Here is a 23,787-nt window from a genome sequence, read left to right as displayed (position 1 = left end):
CCCCTGAGACAATCCAGCACATAACTGCAGGGTGTAAGATGCTGGCAGGAAAAGCATACATGGAGCGCCATAACCAAGTGGCTCGCATAGTGTACAGGAACATCTGCACTGAGTATGGACTGGAAACCCTGAGGTCAAAGTGGGAAACACCTCCAAAGGTGGTAGAGAATGACCGAGCCAAGATCCTGTGGGACTTCCAGATTCAGACTGACAGAATGGTAATGGCGAACCAACCTGACATCGTGGTGGTGGACAAACAGCAGAGGAAAGCCGTTGTGGTTGACGTGGCAATACCAAGTGATGGCAACATCAGGAAAAAGGAACATGAGAAACTAGAGAAATACCAAGGGCTCAGAGAAGAGCTGGAGAAGGCCTGGAAGGTGAAGGCAACAGTGGTGCCCGTGGTCATCGGAGAACTCGGGGCAGTGACCCCCAAACTGGAGGAGTGGCTACAGCAGATCCCTGGAAGAACACCAGACATCTCGGTCCAGAAGAGTGCAGTACTAGGAACAGCAAAGATACTGCGCAGAACCCTCAAGCTCCCAGGCCTCTGGTAGAAGGACCCGAGCTTGAAGGATGAGACCACCCGTGGAGGGTGAAGGACAAAGTTTTTATATACATATGTGTGTGTGTATATATATACACACATATGTGTGTATATATATACACACACACACACACACACACACACATACATATACACACTATATATTCTTCCGCTGACTCTCAAAGTACTTTTAATTTTGATACTTGACTAGACTTTTCCCCCTTTATGCTTTTATTTAAAGCCACTATGTGTAGAATTTCTATTTGACTATATAATCTTTCAACTTATTCTGATAGCATAGCAAGTTACTGCAGGCTATCCTGGTAATGAAGTGCATGCTGGTAGAAGCATGTATTGCTGTTTGCCATGGTGTCTTTTTGATACTACCACTTTAGGCAAAGACAGAAATGTTCAAATTCTACACATAGTGGCTTTAAGTCAAAATTGGAATTCAGCGCTTTAACTTTTATAGTCTATTTTTCCTGAATTGCAAACGTCACCCAAACGTTGCCTGTTTGTGTGTTGCTCACCATGTTAGCCTGTGGCTGCAGTACTAGCCGGGCCTGTTTCTTCCTCTGTTTCCTGTAGTAGTTCTCAAATGTTTCTCTGTCACCCTGCAGACAGATTTTTATATTTATAATATAAAAATTATTTTTTCCAACACACTCAATACACACTCAAATTCAATAATGTAGCTTTTCAAAAACAATCTCTACAGAGGCTCAATCTGAAAATGTTGCTCTCATATTTTTGTGTGAAAATGGAAAATAAAGCTTTTCCAAATTATGATGTGTGCCTACAGCACCCTTCACGAGGCTAGCTAATATGAGCAGTATTCTCTGTGCAATGGCGCTTCTATATCAGTAGAGCTGAAGGCAGCTGACCAAACTCACATGGACAGAGAAATGTAGTATTTAGTATGAATAGGCCTTGGATTAATATGATGTTACTGTTCTGCTGTGATGGACTTAGATTTCAACCTGTTTTTGCTTGAGTCTTCTAACATGTCAGTAAACCTTTCAGTATCTGTGGTGAAGTCATCAGTAAAGAGCGTGCTGCCTCAGTAGAGCAGAGATTCTACAGAAATGGTCAGTGAAGAGGTCATTAACAATTCATCATGTTAAATTCTTGAATCATAATGCTGCTTCACCACATCGTTGCTATGATCCCGTTTGTGGATGAGTGTGTATGTGTGTGTATGAGACAGAGAGGCACCTACCAGCACAGTATAAATGTGCAAACACCTGTAGACAGGTGAGAAGTCCACCAGGTCCTGAGCTGTAAGAATCTGTCAGACACAGATAAGGAACCATGATTACTGTCAAGTATTTCTTTAAAATTTTCTCTACAGTCATTCAGCAGTGCTGAATACATCAACCAATGAAAACAAGTAGAAAACTATGAAAATAAACTTCCTTATTCACAGAAAAATAATTATAGTGCTTTTAAAATTATCTTACAGAGCTGCTGGATTTATGCTTGAAAGGGAGCTCTTGATTATGCAACATGACAAAAACTCAAAAACCCATTTAATAAAGACTCGATACTGAGAGAGCCATGACATTTATATACAGAAAAACTCAGCTCCACCTGCATTTTCTATTAACATTTAGCAGCCATCACATTAGAAAGAACTAAACACTCTGTAGTCTGAGTCTAAAAATAAAACCCAGTTCAAGAAAACATATACAATACAATTATTTCAGTATTATATTATTTCTGTCACACCCAACTACACAGTTTCCACACCTCTTCATCTGCTTCCTCCTCTTCTCCTGTGTCGTCATCCATCATCAGGCCATTGTGAGTGTGAGTGTGTGTTCGTCCATTGAGGGAGTACACAGGCTTGGTGAAGTGGCCCACGTTGGCCTGCTTGGATACAGCACTGTTAAAGGTCCTGTGCTGCTGTGCCTGGAGGTACATACAACACACACACACACACACACACACACACACACAGAGAGACAGATCAATGAGCTGATAAAAACCTTTTCACAGCTATTGGGGGAATTGTTAAAAACGCAAACTCTCATACCTGTCTCATGGCGGTCTCTCCAACCTTGTCAGAGTGCTTTCTGATGCTCTCCAGGAAGTCCTTGAGGTCTGACATGGAAATCTCCTTGATCTCCTCTCTCAGTCTGGGAAGGTTTTCAGCCATGATCTGACAGAACCTGTACTGACTGACCCTAAGGGGGACACAGCAAACACCCAATCTAACCAGCATTATCTAATTTTATATGAAAAATTGCAATACAACAGCTATCAAATTAACCAAATCCAATAATGAGACTAGACTCTACCAATCACTGTCATGCTACTAATACCTAGGCAACATTACTGCCAGATGGGCTGTATTGGTAACACTTCCAGCAAGATTTGAGATTTATCTGATTTTTTCTATATGTAACAGTTTTAAAAAGAATGCTCTAAGACTGAAAACAATTCCCATCAAATGGCATCATTGCTTCCTTAACGAGATTTAATTCCTGTTGAAACAGCGTGTTGGGGTGGGAGAATAGACAAAAAGGAATCAATATTAAAGCTTCACTAATCAATATTTTTCCATCCGACAAAGGATCAATGGCTATCTGTAATGTGAAAGTTGTCACCCATGATGACAAACCCACAGAGAATTATCACCAACTCTGAAGTTCCCCTCAACTCTACATAACTTTTTTGCCCCTTTAAGCTCATTGTTTTGGTTTTATGGCCCACAACATAACGGTTTTGGTTCAGTCTCAGCGCTCTCTTCAACCTTGTTTCTAGCAGCAGCAGGCAGCTGTTTTCGGGCAAAAAAAGCTCTGATAAACCCACTCTTCACTACCTGCCAAGCACCGCACAGACAGACAAAATGCGACTAGCTGATGAACATAGTGAAGCATTTAGCGCCAGATAGAGCCAGATAGTTTACTCAGGAGTGCCAAAAACATGACTTCAAGTGGATAACAGTGTTGCTCTGGGTGAGCTAGATATGTAAATCAGTGTTTCCCATACATTGATATTTTTGTGGCGGCCTGTCACAATATCAAACTTGACCGCCACATATTGATTTTCTATTTTTTTTACTACTTAAAAAAGGTTTGCAGTAATTCGCTCAGCCCCTCCTTGCCCCAGTACCTCAAATGCCTCACTAGCGCCTGACAAGACCTCTGCGATCTGACCAACCTCTGATATTACACCTACAATTTTCATAGACTTCCAATGGTTACACAGGTGTCATGCACATGTGGCGTAGGCGATGTGTGTTTCATTTAGGTGTAACATTAACATGATCGCCTGTGCCACATCAACACTAACACTAACAAAATAAACTTAGTCACGTGTAGGACCAGGTGTGGTGTTGAGTGAAGCTACAATGGTCAGGTGCACTGCACTATCTAGCAACATCTGACACTACACCTAAAATTTCTGGTTACATATGTGGCGTTGTCCCCCTGAGGTAGATTCAACTGCACATCTGTAATTTTGCCTCTGGAGACGTCTCCTTTTCCTCAGTGAAACCCTTCTGGGGTACAGTGCAGTACAGAGTACAGTAACTGTTCACGAATGAATTCAACAGCATCCTGCAGATCACCGTACTGCTTTCTTCTGGAGAGACCTCTTAAACTAAGAATTCATTTAATTTTACTTTCACAAATAACATGCATGACTATTGAGCAGTAGTACTATATCAGCATACTTAATGTCCAGTTCAATGTAAAGTTCAATGAGCTGATATACTGTTGCACTGGGAGCAGCTGAGCAGAAATAGACATACAGCTCTGAAGGAATGGAAGAAGTATTGCGAGGTAACGAAAAATGTATTGCGAGAGAACACAAAATATTGCGAGGTACTGCAAAACATTTTGCGAGGGAATGCAAAAGTAGTCCTCAAAAAAATTCTCGCCGTGACCTTTAGGGGGCTCTGTAGTGGGAAAACCAGCCAGGGCAGAAGCAACAGGTGAGACTGACAGCAAACACAGAGCGATGTAGAAGCAGGGCAGGTCAGAAAAGCAGATTTCTCAGGAAAAGGGGCCTCATTTCTATTCTTCACTGTACATATTTTGTTATTTGCTTGACAATGGAGATGTATATATTATTCAATTATTTATTGCAGTGGAGGACCTTATATACGGTATTAATAATATATTTAAGAAAGCGTGGGTGTGCCTGTCAGCTACCACCACAAACAGAATCTAATTCTGTGGGAAACACTGTAAATAGACAATTGTTTCCTAACATGTTCACCATAACAACTATGTAGTGTTTACAGCTTGCAAAGGAATTAATGCAGCTTTAAGTGTGAGCCAATATTATGAAGAGAAAGGTTTGATTTGATGGATCAAGTAGAAAGACTGGATTATTCAAAAATTAATGTGGTTGGAGTTTTTGGTTATGCTAGTAGTGCAGCATGAGGTCATTTTGCAAAACTGCATCACAACACTTGTACATTTTTACATGTGAAATGAAGTTAAAATGATCATTGTATCATATTGATCAACAACTACCAACACACGCAACACCACAAGAGCTAAAGTAAACTTACGCTAGGTATCACGCTGCTGCTTTCTGTCTTGTTTTCCTTATCAAATTTAAATGTAGTTACATTAGGACCAACCAGTAAAATTGAATAGAAAATACATCTTGATTTTATGTAGTCACAGCTTAAAACTGGTTCCCCTTTCGTTGTCAGGAGTACATTATAAATAATATATAAAATATACATTATTTTAGTGATTTATTGGTTGAAGTGATTGTTTGAAACCAAAATCAACAGCAGAAAGGTGGATTATGCTGCAGGTGTGGTCTGAGAGGTTTCTATGGGCATTTTAACATGGCTTTTGCCATAACTCTGAGTCACAGATTCAATTCAAGCTGTCTAGAACCATCTACAAACTTTTCAGAGCCATCTTTGAAGCCAGCAGGGGGTAAATATCATCTTGATGGTATAATCCTACCTGGGGATGTAGACCTTCTCCAGCTGCTCCATGGTTTTCAATGCAGCATAGTATCTGCAGAGACAAACAGTATAGCTTCAGTTAGGATATAATCACAGCTATGGTCCTTTAATCACAACCATTAAAGGATAGGTTCAAAATTTTTCACTTGTCTTAACACGTAGAAACAGGTTTTACATGGTGTATTCATTCCTCCTGTTCATTCTGGCCATTAGGAGATCTCTTCATAACGCGCTTCCAATGTAAGTGATGGAGGACAAAATCCACAGTCCTCGTTCTGTGCAAAAATATATTCCAAAGTTTATCCGAAGCTAATCTGTCCTGAGTTAGTCAAATCAAGTGAGTGTCTTCCCACTTTACAGTGCATGAACAGAAGGGACAATTACATCAAACAAAAACTGTTTTAATGCACAAGACAGAAATTAAATTATAAACCTATCCTTTAAGGAAAACTTTACTTTTGTATTTGGTTCACTGAGCAGTATGCTGCCTGGTTACATATGAACCAGAGCTTGTTAAAAAAAGGAAAAGTGTTGTAGTAAATGTAAAACAGGTGAGTACATGATGATGTACTGAGAGAACTTACAGGGCTTTCAGAGAACAAGAGAGAACCTAATGGATTAAAGACTAATGTCTTAAAAGTGTGGCCAGTGTATTAAAATATGGTGGAATAGTGCTGTCTCCTTTAGATCCCCTACTGATAGGCCAATTGCTTTACAGTTTAAGGCCTAACAGGGGAATCAAAGAGCAGTGGGATCTTTTTTTCTCAATGCCTCTTCGGCCACCTGTGTTATAAAGATATTGTGGTCTTTTATAGTGTGCACAAATCACAAGGGTTCAGCCTTGGGTCAATGTGCTGAGCTCCCATCATTAGGCTGATAGGCACGCTGTGAAGAGATCTAATTGGTCGGTCAGTGAGTGTAAAATGTGTTGTATACACATGAACAGAAGACAGACTCATAAACTCTACAGTGAAAAGTGGCAGGGCATTGAACAGAATGTGACCTGGGAATCAGCACATACAGTACAGATAATAATGTGCATTTGTGCTATACAAACCTATTCCAATTTATAGTAAGTGTATAGGCTATGTAATTAGTGCTTTAAGTACACCACACACACAAAAATCCCACAAGATGGCCAGCATGGTCTAATTGCCTTGGATTGGCTGTGAGCCGTGACAGAGCTGCAGTGAGGGGGCCTTGTTGTGAACAAGGGCACACTGAGGGTCAGTTGTCTTGAAATGAATGGCCTCTTCCTTTGGTACACAGTAATGAACATGAAAGGGTCATTATTTTCCTGTTTAAAGTGAACTCCCCTCCCCTCTTTATACGGATAGGCATGTAAATACGGCCAAGCATGAAGTTCACAGGGTAAAAATGAAGTTTAATTAAACCCCCATAGCAGTGGATGAGCTGAAAAATTTGTGGGAAACCTGCATCGTGAATATTTAATTTTTTTTTCAATTTTATATATTTATATAGCGCCAATGCATAACAGAAGTTATCTCATTGCACTTTTCCTATAGAGCAGGTCTAGACCGTACTTCTTTATAATATTATTTACAGAGACCCAACAAATCCCACCATGAGCAAGCATTTGGCAACTGTGGCAAGGAAAAACTTCCTTTAAGAGGCAGAAACCTTGGACAGAACCAGACTCAATGGTGGGCGGCGATCTGCTGCTGCCGTGTTAGGTTTTGAGAGAGAGAGAGAGAGAGAGAATACTGGTCGATGTCTGATTACTGAGCTTTCTCTTTCTAGCTAAAGAAAAAAATAAAGGACAACAGAAAAATGTATACTGACAAATCACAAATTAGCCTTTACAATCTGTACAGCATACAACAACCATACGACCCTTCATTCGGATGAGGAAAAACTCCCCCAAAAAACCCTTCAACAGGGGAAAAATGGAAGAAACCTCAGGAAGAACAACAAAGGAGAGATCCCTTCAGCAGGATGGACAGACAGGAAATAGGTGTCGTGCGTACAGAATAGAGCAACATAGTATGGACAATCAGGATGACAAAATTATAGAAAGTTAGACTTTTGCTGTCTCCTGTGGTTCATAGTTTCGCCTCTGACCACAGCTAGCATCACTGATGATAGATTTGATTAGGATGTCAGGATGGGGGCTTTAATTAAACACCTCTTTGATAATATATGTGCGTTTTCTGAATATATTTCTAAAGCATGACGTAGGAAGAGAAAAAGAACTACTGACTATTTACCCATTAACTGAATCAGATATGCAATGTTTTACCTGACATGAACCAATGCATACATGTATATTTTGTTTTCTGGGTGATGTTAAATTTGTATATTATGTATACTTGTGAGACTGTGTGCATATATTTATTTAATTTTCAGTGTTGTTTTCATTATTAATTTTTATAGTTCATATTTGTATGAGGTCAGTATATTGTGCTTTTAGATGCTTTTGGGTTCATATATTGGAATGTCTGGTTTGTTGATAATTCATGTGTCTGAATAATTCCAGAAGGGATAGGTGATATACAGTAAATGGCCAGAAATGAAAATAAAACTATTCATTTATTTATTCATTCGATGGGTCTACATCACTCCAGCAAGGTGAGAGGTTAAACCACTGGAAGTCAGCAAAAACAAGATTTTCAGCTACTTTTCATTTAAGTCCACGCTAGATTTTGAAAGGATGAAAAACATAGCTGCACTAGCCTCAATGGGCTTAAACGTATAAGTCTGTTGAACCTCTGGCCACACCTCTGGCTTGCCCTGCCAACTAGTGGTGACAACATCCTTTTACTGTACACCACAGTTGCACAGGGTGGGGGAAAAGGGTGCTGTCACCACTAGTTGGCAGGGCAGGCCAGATTATTAGACTGGGTGAATTTACTCTTCAAGAATCTGGGAACCTTTTGAAATTAAAAGTTCCTGTGAGCTGTTAAAAACACATGTTTAATATCACAGTTATACATCAGTCACTTTGTGATGAAATGCTTTGTGAGATAGATACCTTTTGGAGTCCAGCTGCTCTTTTAGTTTGCTGTACATTTCTAGCACTGCAAGGAAGAGAAGACAGGAAATAGGACCAGTACCAGGGTTTGTTGGTTCAAGCATTTCACTTTTGCACACAAAGAAAAAATTGAACGCACATACAAAGATATATCTAGGTATATAAATAAAACACACTGGACTAAAGTTTTCATCAACCAAAACATTTCCTCAGTTCAACCCATGTCTGATGTCATTTTTAGAAAATGAGGCCAAACCACCAAATATTTCAGGTTACCAGTGGGCTCTATTGTAGTTGCAGAACTCCACTCTGTGACTCAGTAATTGTTGTGCCGTCTATGAGAGCATTATTTAACAACAAATATTTGGTGTAATTTTTACCCAGAAAACATGACTATCATCAAACCCAGAATGTGTGTATTTAACTTCCACAGACTGATGGAGTCTTCTTTTGTTGGAACAAGGAGTTGTGGGACAGCAGTATCTACTTTCCTTTTATAATTAATATCTCTGCACTACCTAAGCTATGGGAGATACGGTCGTAAAGAAAGTACTAAAACAGCTTTCTTTAACATTTAGAGAATCACATAAGCTCGTATCATGGCTGCCACCTAATAACTTGTGGGTCTATTCGCCCAGTTAGGAAGACTTCTCACTCAGTACGCCCAAGATATCCTCCGAGCTGTTGAACTGGTTATATTGTAGGCACACGTACATGTATATGGACTCCAGTGGCACCCTGAGGTCACTCAGGTGACTAACACTAACATCTAATTAACACTAGAATAAAAGTGACCATGACATTGACACACAAGCAGCAGTGGTACCTGGTATACAGAGCTGGAGCTTCTCCACAGTGGTGGCCATGTTCCTCTGCTGGATCCGACAGCGAATCACCTCCTCTGTCTGAGCTGTCACCTGAGGGAAAGAACACACAATCGAAGGAGACAATGAGAAAGAGGCCACCACTGTTAACTACTGGGTTAAAGCACAATAAAAAACACAATTTTTGTTTTCTGCACATTCATGCATACATGAACTTACCTCCCTCCCAGCCTCTTGTAGTCTTCGATTAGTGTCTGTCACTTGACCCTTTCAAAACAAACATAGATAACAGACATAAGTTTAACAGTACAGCGTCAGAATTGTATTATTTCTTTCCTCTACCCATTGTTTCTACAAAGTTTTGTTTACTGTCAACAAATTCCATATGTCATATTCCTCTGTGCCATATAACTCCATTGTTGACTATTAAAAAACATCAGTGAGCCACACTGTTGCACTGGGTGACATGTTCCTTCATGAACACACTAGTTTATTTTGATGCAATCCCACATACGTCCTGCTGCCACAAATACTCAGTAGAACACCAAATGTGGATTAATTTGCCGCTGAATACAGTCCACAACAAATGCACTATAACATTTGCTAAAAACTATAGTGACCTGCTGTTTCAGGAAGTTACTGAGGCTTTTTAAAAAACAAACAAAGATGAAACAATATATCTGTGAACAATTTTTTTTAAACTTACGTCTTCAGTAGGAACCAATGGGCTTGGGGCTGAGAGTGAGTAGTGACATGAGACACAGACTAGCACATTGTTGGATTTGGTCTTCTCATGAGATTTGTTGAAAAATAGAGAAAAATGTAATAAAACTAGCCTTATCTTTTGAAACGTTGAAACGTGTTCAAAACACAAACCAGAAGCATGGCCCAGATTTGAATTTTGAGAACTTACATATTGAGACATCTTGCAAATTGACATCTTTAAATTAAATGTGTTCCTCTTAGTGTGATTAAGGCAGAAGTCGTGAAAATGTTAACCCATCATTGACATGTTAAGGTTTCTGTGACAATTTTGGTTTTATTCCATGACATTCTCTTAGGGAATACTATTACTCCACTATTACTAATTTCTTCATGTTTTAAAATTTTTTAGTTGAATACTTTTTTAGAATGTATGAATAGCTCGGTCTTGGATCAGCCGTATATGCTGTCACATGTCTATCCATCCCTCCTCTCTCTGTCTGTTCCGTCTCTTAATGCCCTCTCTACCCCCCCTCTGCCGCTGCTCAGCCTTGTAATCAGCTCATTGTCCATGAAGGGGCAGGACAAAGGCAGGCAAATTCAGATTAACCAGGCAGCTGGGACCTCAATCCATCATTGGTGCACTGTGCCTTTCATGGGGTTTAATGGCTTGTGACAGGCTCTTTCTCACAGATTCAGTGACAAACTTTTCAGTTCTGGATGGGGATTTTTGAACTCTTGGCTCAACTATATAATCACTGCATCTTTTTTCATTCAGCTAGGGTGCAGCACCACAGCAAGAGTGCTTGAGAGCAAAGAGACAAGTGACATTTCTAGAAACTTAACCTAGACTGGTCTCTATCTAAAACAACATGCTGCACTAGTCAGCTACCAGGGAGTAGAACCTATGACTTTTCCATTATAGGACAGTGTCTGTTCTCATTATCTACCTCATCCCATTACGGAGAAAAGCCCTTGTTAGTCCAATCTAGAAGTGCCAACTCAAAGGCAACTCAATTTAATACAAATTATTGAAAACATTTCACTTCTTATCCGAAAAGCTTCTTCCATTGAGTTTGGATGAGAGGTAAAATGTCTTCCAAGAATTTACAGCAGGAGCCATCGTGTTTCATTTAGCACTTCTGGATCTCCTCTGGATAACTGAGAATCCTCACAGACACCTAGTTAGCCCTGTTGGGGCCTGAAGTGCAAACAGGGCTTGTAAACTTAGAGATAAACTAATGTTTCAAAGACTAATTCCTGCAAACTCAAAGGGCATGGTGATGCCTCCCCAAGTCATTGGCTTGTCACAATGTCACTTCAAAGTAGATTAGCCAATAAAGATGCTTACTATGTTATATCACACCCTACCAGATGTGACTATAAGATTTTGATAAGCAATTTTTTTTATTTGCGTCCAAAAACTGACACTAGCAAAGACATACCAAAGCAACAAGAGCATGGGCAGTTGGAAAATGTTACACGGCTACAGTGTAGCTGACATGCACTGCCCGCTTTCTTTCGGCGCCCAGTTGGGCTGTTCAGACACAGCGCGCTCTCACACTGAAAAGCAATAGTTTCGGCGTCTGGTCTATTTTTTCCACGTGCCGCAAGCGTTAAACGATATAAATTGATTTTATTTGTGATAAATGATCTGATTCTGATAAAGGACATCCTATGCTTGCCAACCCTTTTGATTTTACAGCCCCTCTCCCACTGTTCTCCTGGAGATTTAATTCCCCAGAGACCCAACAATTCCCACCAAGAGCAAGCACTTGGCGACTGTGGCAAGGAAAAACTTCCTTTTAAGAGGCAGAAACCTTGAGCAGAACCAGACTCAGGGTGGGCAGTCATGTGCTGCGAGAGAGAGCAGGAGGAAAGAGAAAGTACAGTAGCACAATGCAAATCCCACGTAGAATTTTAAAATAATAATAATGTAATGGTAATGGTAATATTAATGAAATAATAATAGTAGTAATAATAATAAGACTAATAATAAGGTGTTGAGCAGGAACATGGAAGCAGTAGAAGGCCCACAATCATAGATCAAGACTCCGCAGCTCTGGAGGCAGAAATATCTGCTGAAAGCGGCAGAAGGAGAGAGGAGAGAGACAAGAAAGCAAAAAACTACGGGAGAGAGAAAATGTCGAGTTAGTAACATGCATTAATGAGATAAAAATGCATACAGATGGAAAGGTAGAGGAGGAGAGTGGTGCATCATGGGAAGTCTCCCGGCAGTTTAGGCCTATAGCAGCATAACTAAGGAATGATTCAGGACTCACCTGAGCCAGCCCTAACTATAAGCTTTATCAAAAAGGAAAGTCTTAAGCCTACTCTTAAATGTAGAGATGGTGTCTGCCTCCCAAACCCAAACTGGGATCTGATTCCATAGGAGAGGAGCCTGATAGCTTGAAAGCTCTGGCTCCCATTGTGCTTTTGGAGACTCTAGGAACCACAAGTAACCCTGCATTCTGGGAGCGCAGTGTTCTAGTGGGATAATAAGGTACTATGAGCTCTTTAAGATACAATGGTGCCTGAGCATTAAGAGCTTTGTAGGTGAGTAGAAGGATTTTAAATTCTATTCTGGATTTTACAGGGAGCCAGTGCAGAGAAGCTAATATTGGGGAAATATGATCTCTTTTCCCAGTTCTTGTCAGTACACATGCCGCAGCATTCTGGATCAACTGGAGACTTATTGGGGATCCAGCCTCCAACAAATGCATGGACTAGTTTTTCTGCATCATTTTGAGACATAATGTGCTACGTAGGTGAAAAAAGGCAGTCCTTGAAGTTTGTTTCATGTGGAAGTTAAAGGACATATCCTGATCAAAGATAACTCAGAGGTTCCTTACAGTGCCAGGGCAATGTACAGGGCCAGGGCAATGTCATCTAGAGTAACTATATCTTTAGATAATGTGTCTCGGAGGTGTTTGGGGTCAAGTACAATAACTTTAGTTTTGAGTTTAACATCAGAAAATGCAGGTCATCCAGGGTTTTATGTCCTTAACACTAGAACGACCACGACGGTCATTTTGACCGTTTTGAAATTTATATGTGCAATAACTTTGTTGAATAAAAAATACAATCTTGCTGGTACCTGACTTTTCCTAAATTATATTTACAATAGTTTTTATATAAATTAAACAAAAGGCAAAGAAAATATGATCATTTTTACCTATTTCGGCCATACACGGTCATATTGACCGCAGTGAATTTCGCGCTATTCTATTGTTCTATTGTGCTGGCCCCACAGCACACATGGCTCACGGCCTTCTTGCGTGTGTTTGACGATGGCATGCTGAAACACATCATGGACTGCACTGTGGCTGAGGCACATCAGCATCGTGGTGACAGCTCATGACCTGACAATTTTGGCTGGCTGCGGATGTCAATTCAAAATACATGCTGAACGGGGCTCCGTTTCTGGGAAAAGAGGAGATGCGGAGCAGAGGTCAGCTCATGGGAGAGAGTGTAGAGCTGAACTGGGGAGCCATTCCTGGGTAAGGGAAGAAATATTACCAGATAATTTCTTCACTTCTCTGAAACTGGCCACCGCCCTTACAGGCCAAGAAGACCAGCCTTGTTGGCACCCTGGGATAAACTTAGCGTGACTCACCCCCCTCCGCAAAAGAGTAAGCGGAGCTGTTCAGCACAAAAGGTGTTAAATGTGTAGATGCGACGCTCACCATCTACCAGGGAAAGCCGAGGAAGAATGTATGTTTGCTGAGCTCCGTGCACACAAGCGTGGGCATCACCGATTGGCTGAAGGCAAAGTGGGAGTCGGTGTCACTGGTGTGAATATAGCGTATGCAATAATTACGGTTTACTATATGCGATAATATGAATATTGATAAATGTATAATTAAACTTTTTTAAATGTATATTTTGGTGTTATTTGTTTTTTAAAAGATATCCTAACACAATAAATGCATTAATCTCCCATTTGGGTAATTTATCATTAGAGATTATAGAGTTTGGAATCTAGCGGTCAAAATGGCCGCTTACGGCAATTCTAGTAAGTTTGGAATTCTGGCACTTCTAGTGTTAAGGCATGCTTGAATTTTAGTTAACTGATTAGTTTCATCTGGCTTGATCGATAGCTGGGTATCATCTACATAATAATGAAAGTTTATGTAGTGTTTCCTAATAATATTGCCTAAAGGAAGCATATATAAAGGTGAAAAGAATTGGTCCAAGCACAGAATCTTGTGGAATTCCGTGAAGAACTTTGGTGTGCACGGATGATTCATCATTAACATGTACAAACTGAGATCAATCTGATAGATACGACTTGTGCAGCTCCTTTAATGCCAATTAAATGTTCCAGTCTCTGTAATAGGATGTGATGGCTAATGGTGTCGAATGCAGCACTGAGATCTAACAAGACAAGTACAGAGACAAGTCCATTGTCTGATGCAATTAAAAGGTCATTTGTAATTTTCAACAGGGATCAAGAGTGGGCTTTTTAAGAAGAGGTTTAATTACAGCTACTTTAAAGGACTGTGATACATGTTAATAAAGACAGATTTATCATATCTAGTAAAGAAGTGCTACCTAAGGGTAAAACTTATTTAAGCAGCCTGGTTAGTATGGGGACTAAGAGTGAGGTTGATGGCTTGGATGAAGAAATTGTTGAAGTTAGTTGGAGAAGGTTTATGGGAGAAAAGCAGTATAAAAATAGGTCTGTATCAGGTTTTAAAGCTGTTTCAAAGGTTCCTGTCTTTCAGGATAAATCGTTGCTAGTTGAGGGCAGGATGTGATGAATATTGTCTCTAATAATAAAAATGTTATCATTAAAAACTACTGAGGGCTATAGGGCTATAGGGCTCTCTGTCAGCCTGGCTACAGTGCTGAAAAGAAACTGGGATTGTTCATATTTTCCTCTATTAACGAGTAGTAGGCTGCTCTGGCATTACGGAGGGCTTTCCTCTATGTTTTAAGACTATCTTGTCAGACAAAATGAGATTCTTCCAGATTGGTGGACTGCCTTTTCCTTTCAAGTTTTCATGATGGTAGCAGTCATTTGCAGGTTTGGGGGATATACCTTAGCTAATCATCTATGCTTCATTATCTTCTTTTTTAGAGGGGGGATAGAGTCCAGTGTCGTTCGCAGTGAGCCTGCAGCATGATCAACAAGATGATCAATTTGGGACTGAAATTAGCATAGGAATCTTCTTTTATATGGAGACATGACACTGAATAAACGCAGATGGAATCACTTCCTTAAATTTAGCTACAGCCCTATCAGATATATATCTTGTGTAGGAATTGTTGCCAAATGACAAGTAGTCCAGCAATAGGAATTTGAAAGTTATTAAATAATGGTCAGATAATAAAGGATTCTGTGGAAAGACTATTAAATGTTCAATTTCAATGCCATATGCCAGAACAATGTCCAGGGCATGGTTAAAACAGTGAGTGGGTTTATGAACACTCTAACAGAAGCCAATCCAATCTAATAATGAGATAAACGCAGTAATAAAGCTATCATTGTCGGTCCACATGAATATTAAAATCACAATAATAATAATACAATAATTACTTCATCTGTTTTAAGAACTAAACTTGATAAAACTCAAAAAATTTCTCAAATTCAGAATAAGGACCAGGAGTGTGGTACACTATAACAAATACGATTGGCTGTAGTGTTTTCCAGGTTGGGTGTAAACAACTAAGAACAAGGCTTTCGAATGAGTCAAGATAACAAAAATCAGGTTGGCTCTAAACACTGCTTCCCACTTTCTTACAGAGCAGGTGCTTTGCTGCTTGCTCTCGCCTCTGCTTGCATTCTTTTGCTGATATTCTTGTTGTTTTTTTCCTGCTATAAATTATGAGCAGCAGCTCCTGGATACTTATAAATCATTGTGACTGTAATTTATTCACATAAAGTAAGCTATTGCCATATCTGCAGCACTTTTAAGACCTCCTCATTACTATTTGAGTGCGGCCTACCAACATACAAGCCTGTACAGCAGTGACTGGATACTTAGCTAAAGCTAATTAGCAGGAAGATGCCTCCCTTCTCCACGGATGACTTCCATAAACTTCCACAGAAAATTGCAGTGTTGGAAACCAAAATCCACCGTCTAGAAGTGAACATGGAAGTGAATGGACTATGTGGTAACGACACCACTTTACCATGGACTCAACAGTGGACAAGAGCCTTCTAACACACGGCTAATTGCCACCAACAAGACTACCAAGAAACAGGAGGGCTGTGTACCAGGTATTAAATCTAAAAGTGGTAGTCCTCCCTGGAACTCTCTTGGTGCAAAGCCTAACAGTAAATCATTTGGCTGGGAAATGGGAGGACGAGTAACAGGCAGAGCCCAGCGCCCTGCGATTTGTCATGCGACTGGCTGGCCTGCATTATCATCCAGGCAGAGCGCCTCTTCAACCCCTGTTCTTAGTAGGACACAGCCGTGGACAGCTGCGAAAGGGAGATGTCCCCAACAACCAAGTGTGCAACTGGAGAACAGATTTGTACCACTGTTGACATCTTCACACAGCAGATTAAGGACAGAGTAAATCAGAAAATAAAAGGCTACAGGGAAAGTTAACACTGGGCCTCAAACTCTGATTGTGGGTGACTATTGTTTTAGGTTTTTAATGTATAACTCCTTTTCTGTTAACTTTTGATTTAATTAATTTAAGTGGTTATTATTGATGTACTCATACTATTTACATGTTTTATAGTCACTGTACATAAACCTAAAAATAAAGTAAAGTAAATTTTACTCTAAAAAAGTAGAGCGTGCCTTTGGACAAGACAAGATACCTACGAATTTATTTATTTAGTTTTCTATAAAACTAAAGGCAGAAAAGTTCCCAAAGACAGTGAGCTTAGTCAAAAGCAGAGGAGAAGAAATGTAAAGTTAATGTTAGCCACATTCCTGCGGAAAAAGTCATCCTGTCAGGTTTAGCTGGTGATGATTAAGCTCAAACTGCCTATTTTAGTGGGTGAACCAAGTTATTTAATGCACCAAATGAATTTAAAACATGCTGGCTAGGTCAGTGTGTATGCTGACTGTGAAAAAATGATCAAGCCATTCTTATATCTATTGAATATTGTGCAACAAGTAGGCTAATTTATCAAAGCTAGTCTGCATGTGAAGGCAACGTTTGGAATCACATTGTACCAGATGACAGTACTATATGGAACACAGATTGGACCATTACGTCTAGTTTGACGTCTGCATTAACACGTCACATTTATACGTCGACAACATAAAATACCGATTTAACATGTCCATTTTGAACGTCTTTGGACGTTTAAAATTGGGTGCTACCACTTCATCAGTTTCTGAGGGGAAACCCTACATACAATCATTGCAAGAGAGAAAACAATTGCCCACTCAACCTACCTTGTATGAAATGAGGTTAATAATAGAATAGAATAGAAGTAATAATAAAATAAGTCTGCAATGAGACAATTATTTCTAGTAAGAAATAAGAGATGTGCAAATCAAAATATAATACACTATAATACAGCTAAAATAAATTAAGTACAAAAGTGGATTTACAGGTTGATAAGTATAGTACAGTATAATACAATGTATAAATATAAGTAATATAAGTAATAAGTAATAGTGCTGTCAAGTTAGCACCTTGCCTTTGAGTTCCACTTAGCCCTGGCTAACTAGTTGTGGGAAGTTGTCTTGTCTTGTTTTGTGTCAACTAAGGCACCTGGTCTTTCTGTCATTGATGTTTATTACAGATAAAGGGTAAAAAAAAATAGCATTTTATTCTTTATAGAACTGTTAACACCTTTAGCTGCTGATCAAAATGTTTTAATGTATTAAGGTTGGCATACTTAAAGTGCATTAGTCCAGAGTGCCGGTTTGAATGTTGCAACTGCAACATTTCAAAGGGTTACAAGGTTTTAGTTGAATATTTGAAAAGCACCATTCCAGATCTGTGTTGCATGTACTGGATTTGTCTTTAAGAGCAAGGTAATAATGACACAAACAAATCTATGCAATATTTACTGACATTTTAATGACTATTTTAACTTTGATACAGTATAATGAGTGGGGTACTGATATGGATTTAACCAAGCAGTTAAGAGGCATTGGTTGTTAATATTGCTAATTCTAAAAATATTGCTCTTTAGAATTTTGGTTATGTCAGTACTACCTAGCTCTGTCAGGTTAAAACCTAATCTCATTGTTTTTGTCATGTGATATGGCCTTCTATATCTTATGTATCCTGGGGTCATAAAAACATTTTGAAATGCAGTGTATACTGTAGGATCAAATAATTAGCATTCAGCGACAAAATGCTGTGATATAAAGCTATTCCACGTAGTTGAATTGTACAATTACATGGTCAGAGGTTTTACTGAATGCACCTTTAAATACTTGTTTCCAGATTTTACCAGGTGATGGGAATGAGAGAGATTCATTAGTGTATAATGCTGACAAAATAAACAATTTAATTGTATTGTATTTTAGTTATGTTATCTGTGATAAAAGTATATTAAATGCATAGAAAAATGATTACATTTATTTGGTAACGTTTATCAAAAGAAAATTAGAAACTTATATGATTATAGTGAGTAATATACTGTATCTTCGTAAATCTAAGTAATTGAAGTCAAAACATAATAACATCTACTTATTTACTCCATAACAGTAAATATTACAAATATAAAAGATTTACTTATATTTTGAAAACATTAATGTTCTTGTCTAATTGATCTTACTTAATATAATTAATATAATAATAATAATAATAATACTCTGCTCAGGATACCATTAATCCACTACATCTTTATGTAGCAAATAGTTGTTTGCTGCTATATTAATGTCCAGAATCTCATATACAGAACCTTTAAGTTGTTAAAGATATAAATCCACTCTTTATAATATTATTTACAGAGACCCAACAAATCCCACCATGATCAAGGACTTGGAGACACTGGCAAAGAAAAAACTTCCTTTTAAGAGGCAGAAACCTCGAGCAGAACCAGACTCTGGGTGAGCGGCCATCCGCCTCGACTGGTTGGGTTTAGAGAGAGAGAGAGAGAGAGAGATAATAATAATGTAGTAATAATAATAATAATAATAATAATTTATAAAAAATAATAATAGTAATAATAATGATAGCAATAATAATAAGACTAACAATAATCATTATAGCAGTGTGTGTTGAGCACACAATGCAATGCAGTTGTACTTTCAATCAATTACATGATACTGTCATATAATAGTATTTGATCTCACAGTTATGTTGTGCTGTCAATAAAATATAGTTTCATTGCAAATATCAAATCATGATATATATTTCAAATCAAATCAAATATGCTATATTCGACTGTAAAGAAGATATTTTGGTAGCTCTGCTTTCAATATCTGTGGTTGTATTATACCACTGTGGGAAAAGTCAATGGGCAGGCCTACTTTATGGTATTGTTGGATTTTTATATGATTTTTTTGATCAAATATCTTGATTTGTGAGATATTTAATTTATTGGATTAACCAAAAAAAAGACATTCCTGCTTTATTATGTCACAATATACTGTATATTGATATGGTGTTATTATATTACTATATTTTCTATATCACCGATCCGTATTTGGCTGCTTTAAAAACACACAACTACCCTGTAATGATGACAATTTCATGAAAACACTGTTCCAACTTATAATAATACGTGTATAATTTAATAATATATTACAATATAAAAAGCTCTCCAAATGTGTCTGAAACCTGCTTTTATTTAAAGTAATAAACAGATGAACGCTCTTAGAAACATTTTTGGGGGGTATCAGAGTGAATTTTACGACGACGACTACCCCTGCAGTGATATAGCGGATTATTTCATAACAAATTCTAGTAGTCTCTCTAAAATACTCCCAAACTTAACTTGGTTCTCTTAACAATCTAGTTGGTGGTTGGTTGGAGTTCACGTAGCCACTATATTTTGAGATTTGGCAGCCAGTGTGGGTTGCAGACCAAACTGTCCTGCTATCGCCTCTTCTGGCCAGTAGTCCTCTTTACAGTAATCTCTCTTACCATTAGTTTCTCTGCATCAGCACGGACTTTGAGGAGCTCTGTGATGGCGTCCACAAAGCCTTGGTGGTGGAAATTGCACATCTTCTCAATCTCACGGTCATGGTTCCTTATCCTGGCATCCAGCTTTTCCATGAAACGCTTGTGGGCATTGGGCTGATCATCGTAAATAGACCTGAGAGCGACGAAAGAGGTGAGGAAACAGGGGAGTTGAAGGTAAAGAACAAAAGGGGGATAAGGCAGGAAGGGAAAGATGGCAAAATAGAGAAAACAACTGTCAGAACGACTGTTAGAATGAAAATGATTTGCTCATGTTACTCTCTCCCTAATTTCTCCTCTCTTTTCACTCTAGCTTCTCTGTGCTGGACCATCGGCTGTCCTGGGACCTCTCTCTCCTCTGGCTGTCAGTGCCTCATTCTAGATGTTCTGGATCTGGATCTTCATCCTCCAGGAGATTCAGCCTCTCCTCTTGTCTCTCTCTCCCTCTGTGTGTCTGTTCCTTTCTCCTACCTGTGTGAATGGTGTGCTTGAGCTTTGCTTTTGTGAGTTTGTGTAGTCTGTCCTCTTCCAGGTTCCATGGTGGAGAGGAGGTCATGTGACTCAGGTCTGTTTGGCAACACCTCAAGTTGCTCGACATCCTCCCGGATCCATATTATTCATATATGTTACAATCTATTCATAACTTTGTCATCATGATTGTCCATATTGTCATTTTACTATGTTGCTCTATTCTGTACACACAACATCTATTGCATGTCTGTCTGTCCTGGTGAAGGGATCCCTCCTATGTTGCTCTTCCTGAGGTTTCTAACATTTTTCCCCTGTTAAAGGGTTTTTAGGATTTTTTAGGATTTTTTTCCTCATCCAAATTGATGGACAGAGGATGTTGTATGCTGTACAGATTGTAAAGCCCCTTGAGGCAAATTTGTGATTTATGATATTGGGCTGTATAAATAAAATTGACTTGACTTGGCATATGTCCATCTGCAGCCTGATGGAGGTTCCTCACCACAGCTGCAGTTAACAAGCCTGGAAAAGGCTTAAATGGTTTAAATTGGAGCGTGTATATAACTTTCCGTGCTCTGCTTTGAGGCGGCTGTGGCTTAGACACTGAACCCCAAATTGCTCCAGAGAACTGTATCTTCGATATGTGAGTGTGTGTGAATGAACTGATGAGCACATCAGTGTTTGAAAGTGTGTGAATGTGATATGTTGTGTGAAGCGCTTTGAGTAGTCGGAAGACTAGAAAGGTGCTATACAAGTACTTTACATTTACATAACTTTCATATTGCCATATTTGGTAACAATTTTATAAAAGCAATAGCTCACTCCAGAGTGTGGTATATTGTGATTATATCACAGCTAAGGGGCGTTGTTCGGCCCGACGCAACAAGCCCCTTAGCTGTGATATAATCACAATATTTTTCCCCGTGAATTTTGTGTACCACTACATCCCTACTCCCCATGATCAATAAAAAGATGTTGGTGTTTTTCTGTGCTCTAACTTATTAAACAATATATATTGTGAGTATAATAATATATAAGTCTACCAGGAGACTTCCAATGATGCACCTCTCTCCTCCACTCCCTCTCCATCTGTACGCATTATGCCATTAATGCATGTTACTAACTCGTCCTCTTCTCTGTACCGTAGTTTTGTTTTTTCTCGGCACTCTTCTGTCGCTTTTTGCAGGCATTCTTGCCTCCGGAACTGTAGTCTGGATCTATGATTGCGGCCGTCCTACTGCTCCCATGTTCCTGCTCGACAACCACTACTACAATAATTATTAGTCTTATGATTATTATTATAATTATTATTCCTATCATTATTATTAGTATTATTATTTTATTAATATTATTACCACTACCATTACTATTTTTTTTAAATCTTGATGTGGAATTTGCATTATACTACTGTATGCTTCGTTGAAAGTTTGTAGGGGGTGCTAGTGAGCCATATTGCTACACCCAAGCCCAAGACCCATATCAGATAAAAACTTTCACCACTTCTGACGTGTGTGCCAAATTTCATGAGTTTTAGAGCATCCATAGCCTTTGAAAAAAGGCTTCCTGTTTCATGGCGAAACATGCAAATTGTCTGCCTCACCACAGCAATGACATTCCATGAAAACTCAAAAAGCTTCATCACACGTCTTAAGGTTAAGCCAACCAAACATGAAGTGAATCTGTGGAATCCTATAGGAAGAGTCTGACACGTTCTATACATGTAAACTGCCTAAAATGGAATGCCATCTCATGACCTATGACATCATTATTCAAGGTATTGATTACAGTAGTCCAAATTTCAAATGAATCTCCTAAACCCTCTAGGAGGAGTTTGAAAAAGTTTGCATAAAATACAAGAAAAACACACAAAATTCAAAATGGCCAACTACAAATTACAACAATAAACAATACAATGTTAAAAATAAATAAGTCAATAAAATAAATAAACACAAAGGATAAAATATTATGTTAAATATTATACCAATGATTAAGACTTAAAAACTATGGCAACAAATGAGGCACCTTAAGTATAAGCCAGGCTAAAAAGATATGTCTTAAGGTTTCTTTTAATAATGTCCTCAGAGGTGGAGTCTCTCAGATCTCTCTCTCTCTCTCTCTCTCTCTCTCTCTCTCTCTCTCTGGCAGACTGTTGCAAAGAATAGGGCCACAGTGGCTAAAGGCTGACTCTCCATGCATTTTTGTTGAAATCCTTCAGACGACGAAGAGGCCAGCTGCAGAGAATCTGAGGGACCTGCTTGGTACATCTAAATGGCATGTTTGAGAGATAGACTGGTGCCAGGCCATTCAGTGATTTAAAAACTAGTCAGAAGGGTTAGTCAACCCTGATAGTCAACCAATTCAATGACTTTAAAATAGGTGTTATATGTGCTCTCTGTCTGGTCTTCATCAGTACTCGGACTGCTGTGTTCTGAACAAGTTGTAGGCAGCCAACAGTTTTTATTTGTTTTTTGTTTTTTTTAGGTAGCCCAAACAACGTGTGTAGTTGAAGCGCTTTGAGTAGTCAGACAGACTAGAAAGTACAGTCCATTTACAACATAGCATTGCAAAAGTCAAGCCTAGAGGTTATAAAAGCATGCATCAGTTTTTCTGTGTCAGCCTGAGAGAGAAATGGTCTAACATTAGCAATGTTTCTAAGATGATAAAATGACACTTGGTGACATTTATAATGTGGGCTTCAAAACTGAGGTCAGAATCCAAGGTAACCCCATGTAACCCTCTCCATTTATCCGGGCTTGGGACTGGCAATTAGGAATGCACTGGCTTATGCATCCCCAATGGCTGGGGAGCAACACACACAAAAGTAATTTTCCATGACTAATCTACAAGAAAAGTCTGTCTGATATTACCTAATTTAGTCCAATTTAAGGGTTCTTGGATATACAGAGTCTGAACACTTCCCAATGTGCTCTGGTGAAGGGGCGCCCTTCATCAGTTTATCAAACAACCAATGCAGGCCCCACTAGTCGCCTACCACCACCTGAAAATGAGTGCTGCCTATTTTGGTTGTTGGATTAACTGATCAAGTTCACCCCTTCACCAGAGCTCATAGCGAACTGATTGCTGTGCATGCAGAGTCTGCATATCACATGCCTGTAAACATGCACGCGATGTGGCTACTGTCACAGATAATGTCGCCTGGATGCTAGAGGCAGGCGTTCAGTTATGCAAAGCTACTGAGTGCGTACACGAGTGCGTGTTTTCCCGTTATCAGCGACATCTCGTCCCTGTTAAAAGTTAAAAA

The 23,787-nt window shown here is 39.0% G+C and overlaps 1 protein-coding gene across 14 annotated transcripts in view; it reads right to left on the bottom strand.

Annotated features, from left to right (window-relative positions):
• exoc6 (exocyst complex component 6) overlaps nucleotides 1-23,787 on the bottom strand; it is an 85,388-nt gene that overhangs the window by 48,651 nt on the left and 12,950 nt on the right. For all 14 annotated transcript variants that reach the window (XM_044178365.1, XM_044178360.1, XM_044178361.1 and 11 more), the window contains exons 2-10: nucleotides 20,022-20,193; nucleotides 9,522-9,569; nucleotides 9,305-9,395; nucleotides 8,479-8,524; nucleotides 5,485-5,538; nucleotides 2,583-2,733; nucleotides 2,297-2,458; nucleotides 1,767-1,835; nucleotides 1,078-1,161 (exon numbers count right to left, since the gene is read on the bottom strand). In XM_044178365.1, coding sequence (XP_044034300.1) covers nucleotides 1,078-1,161; nucleotides 1,767-1,835; nucleotides 2,297-2,458; nucleotides 2,583-2,733; nucleotides 5,485-5,538; nucleotides 8,479-8,524; nucleotides 9,305-9,395; nucleotides 9,522-9,569; nucleotides 20,022-20,193 — 877 coding nt within the window. The remainder of the gene's footprint in view (nucleotides 1-1,077; nucleotides 1,162-1,766; nucleotides 1,836-2,296; nucleotides 2,459-2,582; nucleotides 2,734-5,484; nucleotides 5,539-8,478; nucleotides 8,525-9,304; nucleotides 9,396-9,521; nucleotides 9,570-20,021; nucleotides 20,194-23,787) is intronic.

Source organism: Siniperca chuatsi, linkage group LG20 (genome assembly GCF_020085105.1).
Source record: "Siniperca chuatsi isolate FFG_IHB_CAS linkage group LG20, ASM2008510v1, whole genome shotgun sequence".
NCBI lineage: Eukaryota > Metazoa > Chordata > Actinopteri > Centrarchiformes > Sinipercidae > Siniperca > Siniperca chuatsi.
The sequence above is the reverse complement of the archived record's forward strand: the minus strand, read 5'-3'. Positions and strand labels throughout refer to the sequence as shown.